At 45.3% G+C, this 19025-nt stretch overlaps 1 protein-coding gene across 4 annotated transcripts in view; it reads right to left on the minus strand.

Annotated features, from left to right (window-relative positions):
- The window catches only part of LOC138538055 (complement factor H-like), a 981558-nt gene that overhangs the window by 632731 nt on the left and 329802 nt on the right, over positions 1–19025 (minus strand). For all 4 annotated transcript variants that reach the window (XM_069641504.1, XM_069641501.1, XM_069641502.1 and 1 more), the window contains exon 8: positions 2909–3112. In XM_069641504.1, coding sequence (XP_069497605.1) covers positions 2909–3112 — 204 coding nt within the window. The remainder of the gene's footprint in view (positions 1–2908; positions 3113–19025) is intronic.

The following is a 19025-nucleotide window of genomic DNA, read 5'->3' on the forward strand; positions in this document are numbered from 1 at the left end:
CTGGGTTCCTGGGGTGTCCAATGTAGTGGCAGTTCCTCACACTGGTGGGATCCTGGGGAATGTTGCCTCCTCCCGAAGCTCTTCCAGTCCCTTCAGGATATCTGGGGCCATCTCAAGTCGATCTCTTTGCACCCTGCCTCTCTGCACAACTCCCATTGCTTTTTAGCTCGAGGCCAGATCCCAATGAATTGGCAACAGACACATTCCTACAGACTTTGGCCCCTTATGTCATATATGCATATCCCCCATTTACACTTATACCAAGGGGTTCTCTTGCAAGTCCACAGACAGAGGGCTTGTCTGGTCTTAGGCACACTTCTTTGGCGTCCCCAAGCCAGGTAGCCATTGGTCCTTGACCTGTTGCATGTGTACTTCCCGTGGTCTCCGGTAGCCTACAAGAACCGGGCAGGAGGAGGCACCCTTGCGTCGAGGGAGGCTCCCTCCGGCTGATAGCATGGCAGATCTAGGGAATCAATGGGCCCCTCCAGGGCATTTTGCTCCCAGCTAGATCCATACAAGGCGGCATGGGATTGCTGGGTTTACTGGTGTTATAAGTGGGACTGGGATCCCCATCAGGCCCCTGTAGAAGCAGTGGTTAATTTGTTGGTAGAGCTGTCAGTCTGTCTCATACCAAAGTGTTAATCTCTATCATTCAGTCATTTTTAACTCCCACTATATGTTGGATGGTTTTATGTGGGGGAACATCATCCTTCGGTCTGTCGCCTGCTAAAAAGAAGTAGGAGTGGCTGCTGCCCCTTCAGAGCGGTATTGTAGACTCTGGGACATCAATGTAATGTTTTCTCTTTTTTGAAAGGTGGCCAGCAAATAAATGCCCAGTCATCGTTTCAACAGTTGTCTGCTAAATTGGTGACGTTAATGTGTTTAGCTACCTTTCATCTAATGGCTGATATTCGAGCATCTGAGCTTATATGTCTAGTATCAACTAATTCTGGGTTTTCCTTTTACTTGCATAGGCGTACTAAGACAGGTTCGAAGATGATTGACACTTACAAATAATCCTCAATTGGGTGTATTGAAATGTCTATAGCAATATGGAATTGCCCCATCAGTCTCAAAAACTGTGTGGGTACCTTGTGCCTTGTGATACTTAAGCCATTCCAACCAGTTTTCTCCCTCACCTTGGCCAGATGGGTAAAGAATGTTATGGAGGGAGGCTGGGTTGCATACTGAATGTTTTGGTGAACATTCCGTCAGGCTTCCAAAACCTTTTTGGCTGGAGCATGCCTAGAGGATTTCTTAGATCAGCTGATTGGGCTAATGCTAGTACCTTTTACCAGTCTTATTGTGAACCTATTGTGCATGCGTCCATGTGAGTCCTGGTACAGCTTTGAATTGTGCATAATACGAACCTTGTGCCATGCCTTAGAATGCTGATTAGTCCTAGTTTAGGATGGACAGTTGCCATTCAATTAATGTCAGGGAGGTGAGTATTGCTCCTCCCAGTTCCTTTCTTTGCCTTTTAATATGTTTCTGATTTTCATGTTTTAGATGCAGGGTATGGGGAAGGCAAGAACTTTTTTTGACCAGACTGATCCGACTCCTCTGGGGCAGTGAAGCAGTTGCAGTCTTATCTTTGGGGCCTGCAGCAGAAAAGAGGCCATCAGGCGAGATGCAGGAAGTCTTATGGACTTGCAGCCCTCTGAGTGGAGGAAGCAGAGAAGAAGGAAAAGAAGCAAAACAGGATGGGAGCAGTAGTTCTTTGTTTTTCTTGCTGCACATTTACTAAAAGAAAATAGTTCTGCATAATACTTTCCTCTGTACCATTATTGGAATCACGACTGTCCTTTGTAAGCTAGGACTAATCAGCATTGGACAGTGCACTGGCAGGCAGACCGAGATACAAAGCAGCTATTTCATTCGGATTAGCCTGTACTCTTCTCAGACCCCTTACAGCCCAACCTGATTTTACCTCATGGAACAATCTCCAACTCAACTAACAAACAAAATTGAATTTCGGAATTTTCCAAAACTACATGCGCCTTTGTACAACCAAATATTCGAGTTGCAGAACATGTTTGTCATCGTAAAGCAATTGTAGAAAAGGCCTGAAGAGTACTGTCACATACTGGTACAAAACTCAGATGTTGAATCCAGCCTGATTTACACTTATTAACACCATACTCACAGCTACTACTACCAATAATCCAACATTGTAGTGTGAGTGTTGTGAAAAAAATAAGCAACAACATTCTGTGTATTATGTACTTAGTGATTAAAGCATACAAACCTTTTTCACAGTCATTTGTCCAATATAATAATGATGTGTGGTTTTTATTATGTTTTCAAAAAAAATGTTCTTTGATTCCATAAACAGCACCACAGACCCTAATTGGTGGTATGTAACTCCTTTCCCTTTCTCGCAGTGGTATTTTGAAAGAGTAGAATAGGAGTGCAACAGACTGCCGATAATGGAATGATTACAATAAATACTGGAAGTGACCATTCAAAATGAACATTGTAAAAAGATTACCTTTACAATGTTCATACAATTAAATATTTTCATTGTTTATAGCTTATTTTGCAGAAAAACACATGCACCAACCCCTCCCCCCCCCCGTCACGATATCAGTGATTTATCTCTGTGGGTTCTGCTTTCAGCAACGGCTGGGTTGGCTCCAGCAAACGTGCACCAGGAAACGTGACTACCACCCAAGAAGAGAGCGACAGAGGCAGGCTGAAACAGTGCACCAGAGAGACAGAAAGCGAGAGAGAATGAGATAGAGCACATAGAGTGAACAAGAGAGAGGGAGCAAGAGAAAGAAAAAAGAGAGAGCCGTGGATTAGCATATGACATGTCACATAAAGTTAAAAATAATAATAATACAAATATTTAAAATAATATTCATTACCAAAAAATGTCAAATCAAAACATTTTACAAGTACTCACGAAGACATGTTGGTGATGGAATCCAACCATTCTCAGTACACCTAATGGAACCATCTGCATCGCCATTAGATGTTGCAAAACCTTGATAGCAGTAAAATGCAATCACTCGTCCTTTTTGCATTGGAAAATACTGGCCTGGGAAGTTGTAATGGCCCCAGCCGCTTACTCTGCCATTTTCAATATCTGGAAAATCACAGGCTTTGCCTAAAGATTTCAAAAAATTCAAAAACAAAAAAACAGAAGCCCTTTAAATGAGGAACACCTTCGTTGAAATCACATTAATTTGCCATGAGTAAGTGCAGAGCAACAAATTATTCTAAGCAGTAAAATAAATTGAAAATATTGAATAAACATTTCAAAAATGATGATTTCTGACCTTAGGAGGCAGGTCCACTGGCTGCCCATTAGGCAGAGGATCATCTTTAAAATCCTCTCCCTCACCCATAAATGCCTCCATGACCTTGCTCCCCCCTACCTTGCCCAGAGAATTTCACGACCCACCTCGGCCAGGCCCACTAGATCTGCCTACACCAACCTGATTTCTACTCCCAAGACTTGTAGAGTACGTGCGGGCGGCTCGAGCTTCTCAGCCCTAGCAGCCTCACACTGGAACGCCCTACCTTCGCTCCTCAGGGGGATTGACTCTGACCTAGCCTTCCGCAAAGCCTTAAAAACCAGGCTGTTTGTCTAAACCTTCCTGCCTTTATATTTACAGGCTTACGAACGTCATTTGTAACTATGCTCCGCTCTTCTCTCTGTAACTAAGTACCTTATGTTTCCTATGTTTACACAATCTTGCTGCTTACGCCTTCATGTAATAGCGCCTCGATGTCTATGGGCTGCAGTGCGCTCTATAAATGTAAAAATAAATAAATAAATAAAATACTTTCCATTTAAGAAATAAGATTTAATCGAAAAGAAAATCCCGAGCAAGCACGTACATAATTTTTAATATTACACCATGTTATGCTAGATATGTGCTTAGCTGAAATAACAATGAAAGGAAAGATTTTACATTATTGTAATCATTTTTGTGATTATGTCTTTCCTAGCCAGCCATTAGCAATGATTTTGCTTACTGGATTATATACCCTCGCCCAGTGACGTCATGGCAGAGGATTACGGAATTCATAATCAACTGTAAAGCCATCACAGCAGGGGATATGTTCTCTTGTCAGGATGTTCTTTATCCTTTCGGTTTGCTGTGGGGTGGGTATTTTTCATGTTGTATATCGTACTTTCATACCTCCCCCTCTAATCCCCTGGGAAATCTGGCCCATGCAGACAGGGCAAGGGTGGAAAAGAGAAGCAGGGGGAGTACACAACATACAACTACAGATGGGCAGCTTTCCACTACAGGGGGTATTCTATCTCGGGGTTCAGAGTCACGTTATGGAAAACCTTTCAATGACATTTCTACCCATAGTTCATCGCTGCTCTTCAATACATCTATGTGTAATGTAATAACAATTACCAGAACAGGACATGGATTATGTTTCCAGAGTAGACCTGGAACTGAAAGCACCAAGTTCAGCAATTGACTCAGACAACAAATCACAAAAAAGGAAATGACAAACTTTGGGAATGATAATTAATGCAATAATGAATCTTTATTTTAAGGTGCCCTGGCATCATTTCAAGTCAGACTCAGACTAGCCTACAGAGCTCTAGGGCAATATCCAAACCAAAAATGCAAAATGCTAGCGTGGGCCACTCTTTCTGGTTGTGGGCCACTTTGATCAGTTACTTCACTATGCAGCTAGTAGTTTTCACCATTGTTGCTGAATAAATAGATTGCACAATTTGCATTACATTTTTATTGAAAAACTCACCTGGGCAGTATTCTAACAGTACGTCACAAAAGGACTGAATTGCCATTTGCAACTGGGGGCCCAGTTTTTATTGGTGCCTGAGACATTTTTATGCCCCAGTCAGACGCTGTTTTAAGGTCAGCGGTGTCAGCAAAATGTTGCAGTAATTCTATTACTGACACTTTTATTGGCAGTAATGAATTACTGCTGAATTTACTGATTCACTAAACGAGTTTGGCCAGGAAGGGAAGGATTTTCTTCCAGCATGTAAATCCTTCACTTTAATGCCAAAAATTGCCAGATTTATCACAGCAGAATAAATGCTTACAGTAAATCCCCATAGAGCCATATGGACTACAAAAATGGGGACTTACAACGCCTAGCATCACTAAGGACCGCATCAGGAGTTGAGCGGTATCCTGCCGGAATGCCGCTCAACGCAATTAATGTTACCGCCACTTGGTCAGGCAGTGTTGTTGCCAAATCACAAGTAGCGGTGTAAGTCCCCATTTTTTGTTGTTGTCCATAGCACTCAATTGGGCCTTTTCAGCACAATACAGTGGCAGTAATTGCGCGGTGGTAATTGGGCCAAAAATGAGCGGAAAGTCAGTGCATTCACCTCCAGCTCAGAGCTGGGGTTGAATCCTCCAACTTTCCCCCAAACTTGTGATTAGGCAGTGCGGTAATGCGGCGGCAACACTATTACCACTGCATTTTTACTGCACCACCCCAACTCCTGATGAGGCCCTAAGAGTCTCATGGTAATTCAATAGGGCAGAGTGGCAGTACTGGTAACCAATTGTGCTCATTAGGCAGATTTACTGCAGAATTACTGCCAAAGTCGTGATGAGGCCCAGGCCAAAAAAAGGCAGAACAAGCTTTTCTATTATCATGACACTCTACTCTTTAATTTGAACCCCTTAAATGATGTGGTTATTTACGCAAAATGCAAAACCCTATTTGAACTTTTTAATGTGTCAGTGAAGTGATTGCTCCAAAATGATAACAGCACTGGAAGTGACAACTAAGGCTTGGTTTCCCCATGGCTGTGATTCTTCGGGCCGGCAAGATCTTGGAGGTATTAGTGGCAGCTCAAAACAGTGTCTAAAACCACAAGCATGTTCAGAATCACAGGCTTCACGAGTTTTACAGTGGCATAATAATCAACACTCAGTGAGATTAAGCTGTCTCTGGGATGTTTGATGGCCCTATCGAAGGCCCAGTTCCCTTTGCTTATTATGGGGTTTGTCAGGCTGTAAGAGCAGGAGAGTACAGGGCAGACTCTGAAATTGTGTTATCGGAGATATTCTGAGGATTTTGGTGGATGAGAGTGGTTTTTCTTGCCAGTGTATTAATTTGTAATACTTCTTAATCCATATTTGAAGCTAATGGTTTGCTTTCCAGGCCTCTTTTGTCATCTATCATTTATTAGCCTCCGATGGTGACATCACTTCTCTCCCGGCGGTGATGTCGCCCCATGGGGCCAGGGACAATAGCCGTTTACCTGATACTGATCCTGGGTTTGGCTATATGAGTGGGGATCACATGGAGGGAGCCAGCTTCCGGGAGTGTATTATGGCATCATCGGGCAAGACATGGTATCCCCCTTTTTCTTTTGAGGATACCCATCCATGCCCAATCCCTTGATGGCATATTGTCATACCTCCCCACATCCACCTAAGAAGGGTATTAAAAAACTTTTCACAAGATCTGTAGGCAAGCTGTCAAAATCTGACTAGCCTATTAAGACTCATTAAAATACCTTCTCAGACTCTACCTACAAGTCATCCAGAACTGCTCTTAAAGACACTTAACCAGACTTTAAATGCAAGTCGATAAGAATGGACTTCCATTCCCATGAATACTAGAATACTGTGACAAGGAAGTTGATCCATGTAATGCAGCTCAATGGAGGCCGAGAGCAGAAGATACGCTCTAGATGTTGCAAGCGCATACCTGCAGCGCGGAAATTTAGGCAAACAAAGCAGCTGACAGAAGTGTGCTGTTTGGGGAGAACGCTGCTCCTCTCAGAATTGCCAGAGGGACTGTGGGGCTGGAAAGTGTTCCGTGAAGCCAACCAGCTCATCCACAAGGAGAAGGGAAGCTGACCGCAAGCAAGAATATGCTGTGGAAATGCCAGAAGCAAATGGAAGGCTTCTGGGCGTTTGCAGGTGTTGGAAGGCACTCGCCACCTTAGCCGGAAACGATGCAGAAGAGCCAAGCAGGAATGGTGAGAAGCAGAGAAGCAGATGCAGCGAGAAGGAAGGAACCGCTGAACGACCACATCTGGATTGCCGTGGTAGAAACAGAATATGGCAACAAGAGCCGGTGAGTACACTCAGGGGAAGCAGGGGCACCGGGAGTATTGGCAGGCATGCCAAACACGAATGATCATAAATGAAGCACATGAAAGAACGAGCAAGTGAGCATTGCTTTAAACAGGAGAATGGAACCCGTATCAGAGTCTTCCAAGTTTGTGAATGTATACAATACACATACAAGAGAAGCCCTGGAAGGATAGTATACCAGTCAACTACAAAACAAGATCAAGCAAATATAACAGACTATCAAGTTTGGAAGTGTGTGCGGAACTCACATGAGAAAAGCCTTGGCAGGAGTGTATACCAGGCAAACTAAAGGTGCAAGGAAAATACCCATATAAGAAAATCCCTGGCAGAAGAGTATACCAGGCAGATGCAAGTAGGCAGATGCAAGTGGAAAGGGTGATCTTATATGAAAAGGCCTAGCAGGAGAGTAGATCAGGCAGATGCAAGTTATGAGCATGTTAAAGTGAGAAAGCCCTGGCAGAAAGTATACCGGGCATGATCAAGTTGAACAGTGTGTAAAATATATACACCAAGAAGTCCTGATATGAGCACATCAGGACTAGGAAAAGGCTGTGTAAACACATTAAAGAGGAGAGAAAACCTGGCAGGAGAGTACACCAGTTATTCTAACAAAAAACACAATCAGCCAAGTTGTTTTGTATACCAGCTGTGTTGTGAATCAAGAGAACCCTAACAAACGTATATTCTTGAATAAGAAGTAGAGTGTTAGAGAAATCCATGGAAAGGGAACTACCCCCTAGAATAAGGAACTGTACCATTCTAGAACTTTTGAGTGCACATATTTTCTTTTTGAACATCTATGCACTACTCAATGCGAAAGACATTATCCTTTTTTACCTTAGAGCTAATTTTGTTAGAATGTGAGAGCCAAAATAGAAAATAGTACTTTGGACATGGGACGGTTTTCCTTTGGACATTCTGACATTGACAGAGCCTGGTTTTGGTTTTAGGTAGGGAAACGCCTCTTAGAGCAAGGTCACAGAGAGGCATTTCCCCATCCCCTTTTATTTTAATAAAAGTCTTTGACCAAAACCATGACTTCCTTGTGTCCGAGTCGCATTCTTGGCTCCTCACATTACCCTCATGAAATGTTTTGAAGAAACACAAAAGGAAGAATTTGCTCGTTTTCCTGTGCTGCTTTTCACTTTTGAAAAAAGAGGCCTCTTTTTATTTGTATTCCTAATCGGCTTTGTTAGTCTTACTTTTTTTTTTTATTTTTTTTATTAAAGTGCTTTTGGTTAATTAAAACCTTATACACTACAGAATTTTAACATTAACCATACATAGTTACATATTGCACATAGAAAATCATTAGTCAACACATTTTTATAATTAATTCTTGTTTACAGACTATTTACAAAATGCCTCCCATTACACGCTTCCAAATATAAAAGGCTAACCCAATAAAAACCTTAATTTCTCCGTCATAAATGACTGACCAAAATTGGTCTGATTCAATTCTTTGCATGTCCCCTACTAAATTTGAGTACCCTTTAGTGTAGTATTCTTTTAAGTTTGGGCAGAGAGTTAGAATATGTCTTACTGTCTCCACCTCGATATTACAGTATCTACACAGTCTTTCTGCTCGAGGAGTTTTTGTTCTTGCCCCGATAATTTCATTACACGGGAGAATGTTCAACCGTAATTGTAGTATGAATCTTCTCATAGCTTTATTTCCCGTGTTAAGCAGATACTGTCTTGGTGTAGCAGGCTTGAGGCCTTGGAGAGCATAAGAGGAATATCTAGACTTTTTGTATAAATAGGACTGATTTTCGCATAAATCCCAGATAAAAGCCTTATCTTTAAGGCTTTTCTTGATGTACATAATGATATCTTTTCCCATGTGTACATTATATCCTAGGGCTTCTAGAAATGTTAATACTATTTTTTGTAAATTTAACAAATAGGGATTCTTAAATCTGCCTTCACTTTTATTTTTACCTATAAGGTTGAGCAGGTTACCTTCATCCCCATACCCCAAAATTATTCTTAAATAAAGTTTGCAACATTCTATTTTCCATAGGGTCGAGAGGGATATTAGCCCCAATCCGCATCTTATCGCTTGTATTGGTACCGAATTTGGGAGTCCTAAAGCTGGTCTCCAAATCTTCCCTTCAAGTAGATGTAGTTTACTCAGATATTTGCTTTCTACAGTTTCCAGTGCATACAAAATTCCAGGAATAATACAACTTTTATATATCTCGAGTAGACCTTCGACAGAGTGACCTCCTTTACTGGTGATATATTTTCTTATAACTTTCCATTTCTTTACTATTTTAGTACTCACCACCTCTTCGAAAAAATGTATGCAGGGATTGCTCAGAATAGGCATCCCCAAATAAGGGTAGGCCTCCACTACCTCCAGTTTAAAAATGTGTCTTTTGTATTAACGCTTGAGCGTGTGAAAACCATTCATCCAATTTATATTTGCCTGCCTTCCTATTTTTCATGTGCCCAAGCTCCCTCACAGGAATCACAGATAAAGAGGGAAATGGGGTTTATTTGGAGTGAGAGGTAGAGGAGGAGGAAGAGAAGTTTCACTTCTCCAAGGAGGAGGAGATTCATTGACAGGCCTTGGGGTGTGGATTAAATGTATTGTGTGCTTGGTGACATGGGTTCCAGACACCCACATGGAAAGCTGGTATTGACTAAGGTGAGAGGCTCAATTAGGGACAGCTGAGAATTTGAGGAGGAGGCAGGGATGACAAAGTAAGTTTGTCACTCCCATAGGAGCAGGCGTTGTAAAGGAGGTGAAGGAGGCAGCACTGCAGGTGCCCTGCGGGCCAGCCCTAGTCATCCAGCCACTATTCAGATACAGGGCAGAGCACCATGTTTGATGAAATGTGTTAATTGTGCGTGAGTAGGGTTGAGCAGGGTGCTCTGTTGAGTACTTCCCCAGATACATGCAGTTCCAATTTTCAGGTGGGCTCAATACATTTTTCTTACATTACGAAATTACACTCTGTAGGTTGTTCACTCGTTGTGCCCCTTGTATATGAAATATATTTTCTCTGCACCCTAGCCAATGCGTCTCGCAGGCTAGTGTGGGGTTGTAGCTGCTCAATCCACCCTAGCATGTGTGAGATGTATGGACAGGACGCAGGGCTAGATTGCACCACTTATTGCTTTAGCCAAGACTTGGAACAACATGGTCCTAGGCTCAGCACTGCCTTATCGTGGCCCGGATCTCAAGATTGGAGAGCATCAGAGCTGTCCATGCTAGCAGCTTTGTTCGGATTTTCTGTGGAGTGACTGGACTTCAAGACTCAATTTGCTTCTTGGCAACCCTGAGGGACGTGGCAGAGTCAGAAAAGCGGGCGGCGCATGTGAGGTGCTGGCAAAGGATTTGGTGATTGACCAAATCAAAAGCCCCTGAGAGATCAAGTAGTAAAAGCATGGCAAATTTCCCATTGTCTTTCAAAACCTCGATTTGTGTTTTGAGGTCAATCAAAGCCGTTTCAGTCCCATGCTTAGAGCGGAAGCCAGATTGTCTCAGTCCAAGAAGATTGTTGACTTTGAGATAGTCCTGGATCTGAAGGTAGGCTGCTCGGTATAGTATTTTATGCATGAAAGGGACAGTAGAGATAGGTCTGTAGTTGGTTGGTATACTGGGGTCTAAGGACGGTTTTTTGAGGAGGGGGATGACCCAAGTGTCCTTTAGATTGTCCAGGACAATACCTGTTTTGAAGGATGAATTTATGAAGGCAGTGATCAAAGGGGCTAGATCATGAGAGGCTTCCATGATAATAGGAGCAGGACACGAATCACATTGACAGTTGGATGGTTTGATTTTGTTGATGATACCTTTGACTTCAGCAATAGTGAGGGGAGAGAAGGTAAACAGGGTAGTTCATAGAATTCTGCGCACAAGTGGCGCACGCGGCTGGCGCACAGTGTGCGCGTGCGACTTTCTGCACCAGCCGTGCACGCTAAAATCCATTTCCACGCACAGAGTATTCATGGATTTGAACATCCAAAACCAGCTGTGGTGCAGAGTGGCGCAGAGACCCTGCAGCGGCGCCAGTTATGCCCCCAACCCCTCCCCGTGCGCCATGTACAGCGCACAAATCCTGTACATGGTGAACAGGCTCACAACCACGAAAACGCCTGTAAAACTCCCCGCGCACCACTCCGAATACACGTACCCCGCTGCGCGGGTATTCTCACACGCGATTGAGCCTCTGTGAGCAGGGTACATGGATTACTGGGGTGCACGGGAAGTTTCACACGCGATTGGGCCTGTGCAAGTGGGGTATGTGGATTACTGGGGTGCACGGGAAGTTTCACACGTGATTGGCCCTGTGCGAGCGGGGTACGTGGATTACTGGGGTGCACGGGAAGTTTCACACGTGGCAGGCCCTGTGCTTGCGGGCTACGTGGATAACTGGGTGCGCAGGAAGTTTCACATGCTGCAGGCCCTGTGCGTGCGGGCTACGTGGATTACTGGGGTACCTGGGAAGTTTCACATGCGATTGGGCCTGTGCGAGTGAGGTATGTGGATTATTGGGGTGCACAGGAAGTTTAACACGCGATTGGGCCTGTACGAGTGGGGTACGTGTATAACATGGTACGGGGGATGTTCCACACGCAGCAGGCCCTGTGCGTGTGGGCTACGTGGATTACTGGGGTGCGTGGGAAGTTTCACACATGATTGGGCCTGTGCGTGCGGGCTACGTGGATTATTGGGGTGCACGGGAAGTTTCACACGCGATTGGGCCTGTGCGAGCGGGATACGTGGATTACTGGGGTGCGCGGGAAATTTCACACGCGATTGGCACAGTGCGTGCGGGGTACGTGGATATGGGGGGTGTGTGGGAAGTTTCACACGCAATTGGCCCTGTGCATGTGGGTACGTGGATTTGGGGGGTGCGCGGGAAGTTTCACACGCGGCAGGCCCTGTGCGTGTGGGCTACGTGGATTACTGGGGTGCGCGGGAAGTTTCACACATGATTGGGCCTGTGTGTGCGGGCTACGTGGATTACTGGGTGTTAGGGAGAATTCTCTGTTTAGGCTGAATTTCCTAACCTAGTGAGTCCCCCAGCAGCTTTGCTGGATTTTTGGGGTTTATTTTTTTCTCCTGCCAAGAGTGAGACTCGTTTACCCTCACTCTTGGGCATGACTTGAGAGTGTTTCTGTGACTTGCTATGTGCTTATGGGCTATGGGGTATTTTTTCCCCATAGGCTATCATTGGTTTTTGAATGTGTGTTACACAGCACCCTCAGTGCAGTAACACAGGGGTGTCATAGAGACCCCCAAACATAGACTCCACACCCTGGGACTGACTACTGTCTCCCTGGGTCTGTAAAGTCACCATTGACTTTACTAGTCTTAATTTAGGAACTTAACCAGTACAAACCATCATACTGTGGAAGTACTGGTAGGGGCAATTAGATTGCCCCTGGGTCTGTTGTGGAGAGGGTACTGTCTCGTCCCCCCTCGCCGAGTTTCTGGCTGATGGCAGTGGATACCACGGAAATATTCCATCAGAATATTTCCCAATGGGATTTCCCATTGATTTTAATGCACCACTTTTTGGTGCAATGTTAAAGATACCGCCGGTTTATTTATTTAATATAAATTCACCGGTTGGGATTTTTTGCCAGAACTCGCCGCCAAAATGGCGTCTAGGTTCACTTCAGTAACCCTGAACCCGAGTCGAGCCTTTGTTCCACTTTTGGCGGGCTTCTGCACAGAAGCCCTCCAAAGTGGTGCCATTCTGTCTGGGTACCACAGGGGGTATGGGAGGGGGTTTAGGCACCCTGGACTGAGTTGCCTTGCCAACTCATGTCGCACTCTGGTGTGATTGGCCCAAGTGGTGAGCCGCCCCGCTCACCACTTAGCATGTTTGAGTGACAGCTAGGCTGTATGAATGGGGGTTTGCTGCATAAAAGCAGGATTTTTGGGACTGGTTCTTCAGAAGTCGCCACAGGACCTAAGAAGCCGAAGAGGGAGAAGCCGAGCCGACCTGCCAAGACGACACCACCGGTGGAGCCCTGCAGAACCGTCTCACCACTTTTCCCAACGACAGAGGAGATCTCCCGCCTGGAGAGTCTTCTTCCCTTGACTGGTGGGGACAACCAGGTTCTGCCTTCTTTTCGCTGCCCTGAAGCATCTTGTGGCCGCCTTGCCTGTGCCAAGCACCCCGGCAACCGGGATACCACTTTTTACCTCAACCGCGAAAGAGGGGTAACATCATTTTAACCGGAAAAACTCCACGGCTGGTTTCTTCCCTGGTAGTGCAACGACCTTCAGCTTTCCTCCACGACGAGATCTTCTCTTCCTCTGGACGCCGCTGCGACTTGCACCCACTACCAGGAACAACTGCCACCGCTGGAGGATCCTTTCCATTTTAAAGGTACCGTGTTCCGCCCGGCTTCCCTTGCCACCGATTGTACGGGGTAGATTTAGCCCTCGGCTCTCGAACCTGGGTAAGCCTGGGACACCCTAACTAAACTTTTCTAAACTTGGTAAAACCTTTTCTACTCACCTGTAAAGACTTGTGACATTGTGTGATCTTGGCCATCTTTTCGCCTGGCTTTCCCTAGAGTGGGCCTGGCAACCGAGCTTCCTTGCTCCTCAATAGACTGCCTTTCTAAACTCACTGTGAATCTCTGAAAAGTGTTTTGCCTTGCTGTTTTCATTACTTTTACCTTTTACCTCCCTTTTTAACTAACTTGTTGGAGTGCCATCTAACGTTAAGCGCTCACCTCTGTTTGGAAATAAGTGGTGTTAACTTAGACTTGTCCAACAAATAACTAGGGATGTACATATAAGTAATAGTGACTGTGTTTTGACTTAGTTCTCTGTAAGCATAAGAATCTCATGACTAAAGGAAAGAAAATGGAGCTAATAGAAAGGTTGTTAGAAAACCAAAGTCTGGATGATGGTTCAGAGGAACCTACCACTCCAGCAAATGTAGAGAACAGCAATGATATTGATATTGAACAAAGTATTGGTGATCTTGGGTCAGAACCAGAAGAGGAAGATGAAACTATTGTAGATGTTCCCTCTAGGCCTCTGTCTGCTCTACCAGCTGTACCTACTGGGCCTTTGCCAGGTCCCACATTTGGTCCTCAGTACTATGAACTGGAGAAAATGAAACTTGAATTAGAGTACAAGAAACGTAATGCTCAAACTGACAAAGAACTAAGGCTAAGAGAAATGGAGCTCAAGTACGAGCTAGAAATGAAGAAATTGTCTGTTGAGAATGCTTCTCTCTGGCTCCTCTAGAAGTTCCAGTCCTAAAAGACCCCGGATGCCTAAAGAACTGATTGGTATGTATGAGACTAAGTTGGATGTGTTGGATTGGTTGTCTATGTTTGAGTATAATCATGGGCTCCAGAACATCACAGGTAATGAGTTACTCACCTGGTTGTTCTCTAGGCTCCCCCCTGTTGCGACTGATGCAGTAATGGAGTTGGGGGAGGAGGATAGGAAAGAGTATGAATGTGCGAAACTAGCTTTGATAGCTAGGTTTGGGAAGACCCCTTCCCAGTATCTTAGGAGGTTTAGAAGCCTCAAAAAGGCTACCTGGGTGTGTGAAGGGTTGAAAAACTTAGAGGGATGGATTAAGGGTTACAAAGTGAACACTTATGAAGGAATGAGAAATCTTGTAATGATGGAGTCAATTTGTGATGCCTGCTTTCCTGAGCTCAGACAGCACTTGGCTGATTCACAGGAATTAGATCCTAGAAAGCTAGCTAAGGCTGCTGACTTGTGGGTTGCCAACAGGGCTACTCACAAGGATTCTGGGGTAACTCAGAAGAAGGATGAGGGGAGACAGCCTAAGAAAGACTCCAAAGAGAATTCTAATAATTCCAATTCCAAAGAGGGCCCCAAACCACACCATAAGGGTAAGCCACCTGGGAAACCACAGCAGAGTATTATACCTTCTGGTGCCAAACCAGAAGGAGGTCAGAACAAGCCTCCATTCCAAAGGGCCTTTGGATCCTGTTATGTTTGTAAGGCTACTGACCATGTGAAATGAGATCCCAGATGTAAGGGTAAACCTTCAGGGATCCAGCTTGTCTCCTTAGCCTTCGCTCCAGAGGAGGAAGTCCCTATGGCAAGTGGAAACTTTCTACTACTGGCTGATGAACCCACTGGAGTCTCAGCCAGTGTTTCTTTAGTCTCCCTGGGGTTGTGGGAACAACAGAATTTAGATGTCTATAACTCTATCCCAGATAATACTAAAGAGTATTATAAGGACAGTGTCCACGTGAATGGCCAGGAGACTCCTGCCATCAGGGACACTGGGGCCAGCATAACTGTGGTGGATGAATCATTTTTCAAGGCAGAGGATGTTGCTAAGGCACCCAAATGCCTCACCAAGTTAGCTGGAGGGCCTGTGCAGATGTGTCCCCAGTTACCAGTTCTCATACAGTGTAATGACATGACTGTGAAGATACCTGTCAGTATACAATGTGAAGTACCAGGAAGGGTTCTGTTGGGTAATGACCTGAAAGCTCTTGGAGTTGTGTCACATACCCCCAGACCTCCTAGTAAAAGGTTACAGGAGCTCACCAAACCTGCAAGAGAGAAAACCCTGCGAGGTTTATCTCACGGGATGATGACAGAAATCACTCCTCTTCCACTGGAGCAACTTACTGCAGTAACTACCAGATCAGGAGCAAAGGGGCAACCCAAGACTCCTAGGAAAAAACCTACAGCAAGCACTCCAGTGCTTCCAACAAGGACTTCCCCGAGGTTGTCCAAAGTTACACCTGTAACTCCACCTCCAGCTGAGGCTGAGAGGGAGGTACAACCCTGTCTGGTTGAACTAGACTCTGAAGAAGAGCTAGTAGGAGGCCCAGAACTTATTGGAGACCTGGACCCGGCTGACCATCCTGAGCTGCAGTCTTTACTGGCAGAAGGTGGACCCAGCAGGTCAGCTTTTCGTAAGGGACAAAGAGAATGTCCAACTCTGGAGGGCCTTCGCCAACAGGCAGCTTCTCAGGCTGATGGTCAAGAGCCTGGGAAGTATAGGTTACACTGGGAAGATGGCCTCTTCTACAGTGAACCAACTGGATCTGAACCTGGAGCCTACCAACGCCTGGTAGTACCCCAAGAGAACAGGCAACAGTTCTTGCAACTAGCCCACGAGATTCCTTTGGCTGGTCACTTGAGTTTCAATAAGACCAAGGAAAGGCTCTCGCTCTACTTTTATTGGCCAAAGATGGGGGCTGAAGTAGATAGATATTGCAGGAGCTGCCATGCCTGCCAGATGTCTGGTAAGGTTGGTTCCAAGAATGTGGCACCTTTACTGCCTCTCCCAGTTGTGAGAGTCCCATTTGAGAGGGTAGGGATTGACATTGTTGGTCCCCTTGATCCCCCAACCTCCTCAGGCAACAGGATTATCCTTGTTGTAGTAGACCATGCTACTAGGTACCCTGAGGCAATTCCTATGAGGACTGTTACAGCTCCGGCTGTAGTTAAGGCCCTCCTTGGTATTTTTACCAGGGTTGGGTTTCCTAAGGAGGTGATCTCTGACAGGGGGTCAAATTTTATGTCCCACTACATGAAAGCCATGTGGAAAACCTGCGGAGTTACCTACAAGTTTTCAACCGCATACCACCCTCAGACAAACGGGTCGGTAGAAAGGTTTAACAGAACCATGAAGAGCATGATAGGTGCTTTAGAAGAACCCCTTAAAAAGAAGTGGGACCTTCCACTGCCATGCCTTCTCTTTGCTTATAGAGAAGTCCCTCAGGAGGGAGTAGGTTACTCTCCCTTTGAACTTCTCTATGGCCATCCAGTCAGAGGCCCCTTGGCCCTGATTAAGGAGGGGTTGGAGAGTGCTCCTTCCCCCAAGCCAGTCAGAGTGACTGACTATGTGATAGGTCTCCGAAGGAGAATGTCACACATGATGGCAGAAGCAAGTGACAACTTGAAAGCTGGACAAGCTCTGATCAAACATTGGCATGATCAGAAGGCTAATATGGCTGAGTTTACTCAAGACCAGCTAGTTCTAGTTATGCTTCCAACAAGGCAGAGGGCCTTGCAAGACAAATGGATGGGACCCTTCAAGGTTGTGGGAAAACTTGGAGAGGTCAACTATCTGGTGGATCTGGGCAAACCCAGGGAAGCTCCCAGAGTCTTCCACACCAACCGCCTCAAAGCCTATGTCTCTAGACCAGAAGTAGGAGCCTTGCTTCTAGCTTCATCAGAAGAGGAGGAGGAGAGTGAAGCTCTACCTGACCTCCTGAGATGCTTACCTTTGGACGAAAAGGTTGAAGGAGTTAATCTCTCTTCAGATCTGACCCCTGAGCAACAGGAGGAGTGCAAAGCTATGTTAAATCAGTTTGCCCCCCTGTTCTCACTTTCACCAGGCTTGACCCCTTGGGGACAGCATGATATACTCACTGGTGACTGTCTGCCAGTCAAAAGCAGAGGATACAGAATGTCAGAACATGTCAGAACCCACATCAAAGGTGAGGTCAAGAAGATGCTTGATCTCGGGGTAATAGAGCCCTCTACTAGTCCATGGTCTAGCCCAGTGGTGTTAGTACCAAAGTCAGGATTCAAAGAGTTGAGATTCTGTGTGGACTATAGAACTCTTACTGCAGTCACCAAGACTGATGCCCACCCTTTGCCAAGGACAGATGAGTTGGTGGATAAACTTGGTGCAGCCAAGTACCTCAGCACACTGGACCTTACGTCAGGCTATTGGCAAATAGCCCTGACAGACCATGCCAAGGAGAAAACTGCATTTTCTACCCCAGTTGGCCTATACCAATTCAAGGTTATGCCTTTTGGACTAAAAAATGCACCTGCAACATTCCAAAGGATGGTGAACCAAGTTCTAGCTGGGATGGAGGACTTTTGCATGGCATACTTGGATGACATTGCAGTCTTCAGCCACTCCTGGGAGGACCATGTGAACCACTTAGGACATGTTTTGCAGGCTCTTGAGCAGGCCAATCTGACCATAAAGGCAAGCAAATACCAAATTGGACAGAGTAAAGTGGTCTACCTTGGACATGAGGTAGGAGGTGGAGAGATAAGGCCTTTGCTCAGCAAGATTGAAGCTGTGCAAAATTGGACAACACCTACTACTCAGACCCCGGTGAGAGCCTTCTTAGGCCTCACTGGGTATTACAGGAATTTCATTGAGAACTATGGGACCATAGCTTCTCCTCTGAATGTGATATCCTCTCCAAAATTCCCTAAGAAGGTCAAATGGAATGAGGAATGCAATCAGGCCTTTGAAAACCTGAAGAAAGCTCTTTGCCAAGCTCCAGTACTCCGAGCTCCTGACTACCACCAAACTTTCATTGTACAAACTGATGCTTCTAATGTAGGTATAGGTGCAGTTCTTAGCCAACTGGATGAGAAGGGTAGGGAACACCCCATTTGCTTCATCAGTAGAAAACTGAAGGATCCTGAAACAAGGTGGGCAAAAATAGAAAGAGAATGCTTTGCTATTGTGTGGGCACTGAAGAAGTTTAGGCCATACTTGTATGGTTCTACTTTTGTCATTCAGACTGACCACCAACCCTTGAGATGGTTAATGCAAATGAAAGGGGAAAATCCAAAACTATTGAGATGGTCAATCTGCCTCCAGGGGTTTGATTTCACCATTGAGCACAGGTCAGGGTGTCACCATCAAAATGCTGATGGACTCTCTAGGATGTATGTCATCGACTAGAGGTATGAGGTTCATCCAGGAGTGGATTAAATCCTCCTGTCCCTTAGTCTGGGGGGGGGCGAGTGTTAGGGAGAATTCTCCGTTTAGGCTGAATTTCCTAACCTAGTGAGTCCCCCAGCAGCTTTGCTGGATTTTTGGGGTTTATTTTTTTCTCCTGCCAAGAGTGAGACTCTTTTACCCTCACTCTTGGGCATGACTTGAGTGTTTCTGTGACTTGCTATGTGCTTATGGGCTATGGGGTATTTTTTCCCCATAGGCTATCATTGGTTTTTGAATGTGTGTTACACAGCACCCTCAGTGCAGTAACAGG

The sequence above is a fragment of the Ambystoma mexicanum genome, chromosome 1q (assembly GCF_040938575.1).
Source record: "Ambystoma mexicanum isolate Mex_15411 chromosome 1q, UKY_AmexF1_1, whole genome shotgun sequence".
Lineage (NCBI taxonomy): Eukaryota > Metazoa > Chordata > Amphibia > Caudata > Ambystomatidae > Ambystoma > Ambystoma mexicanum.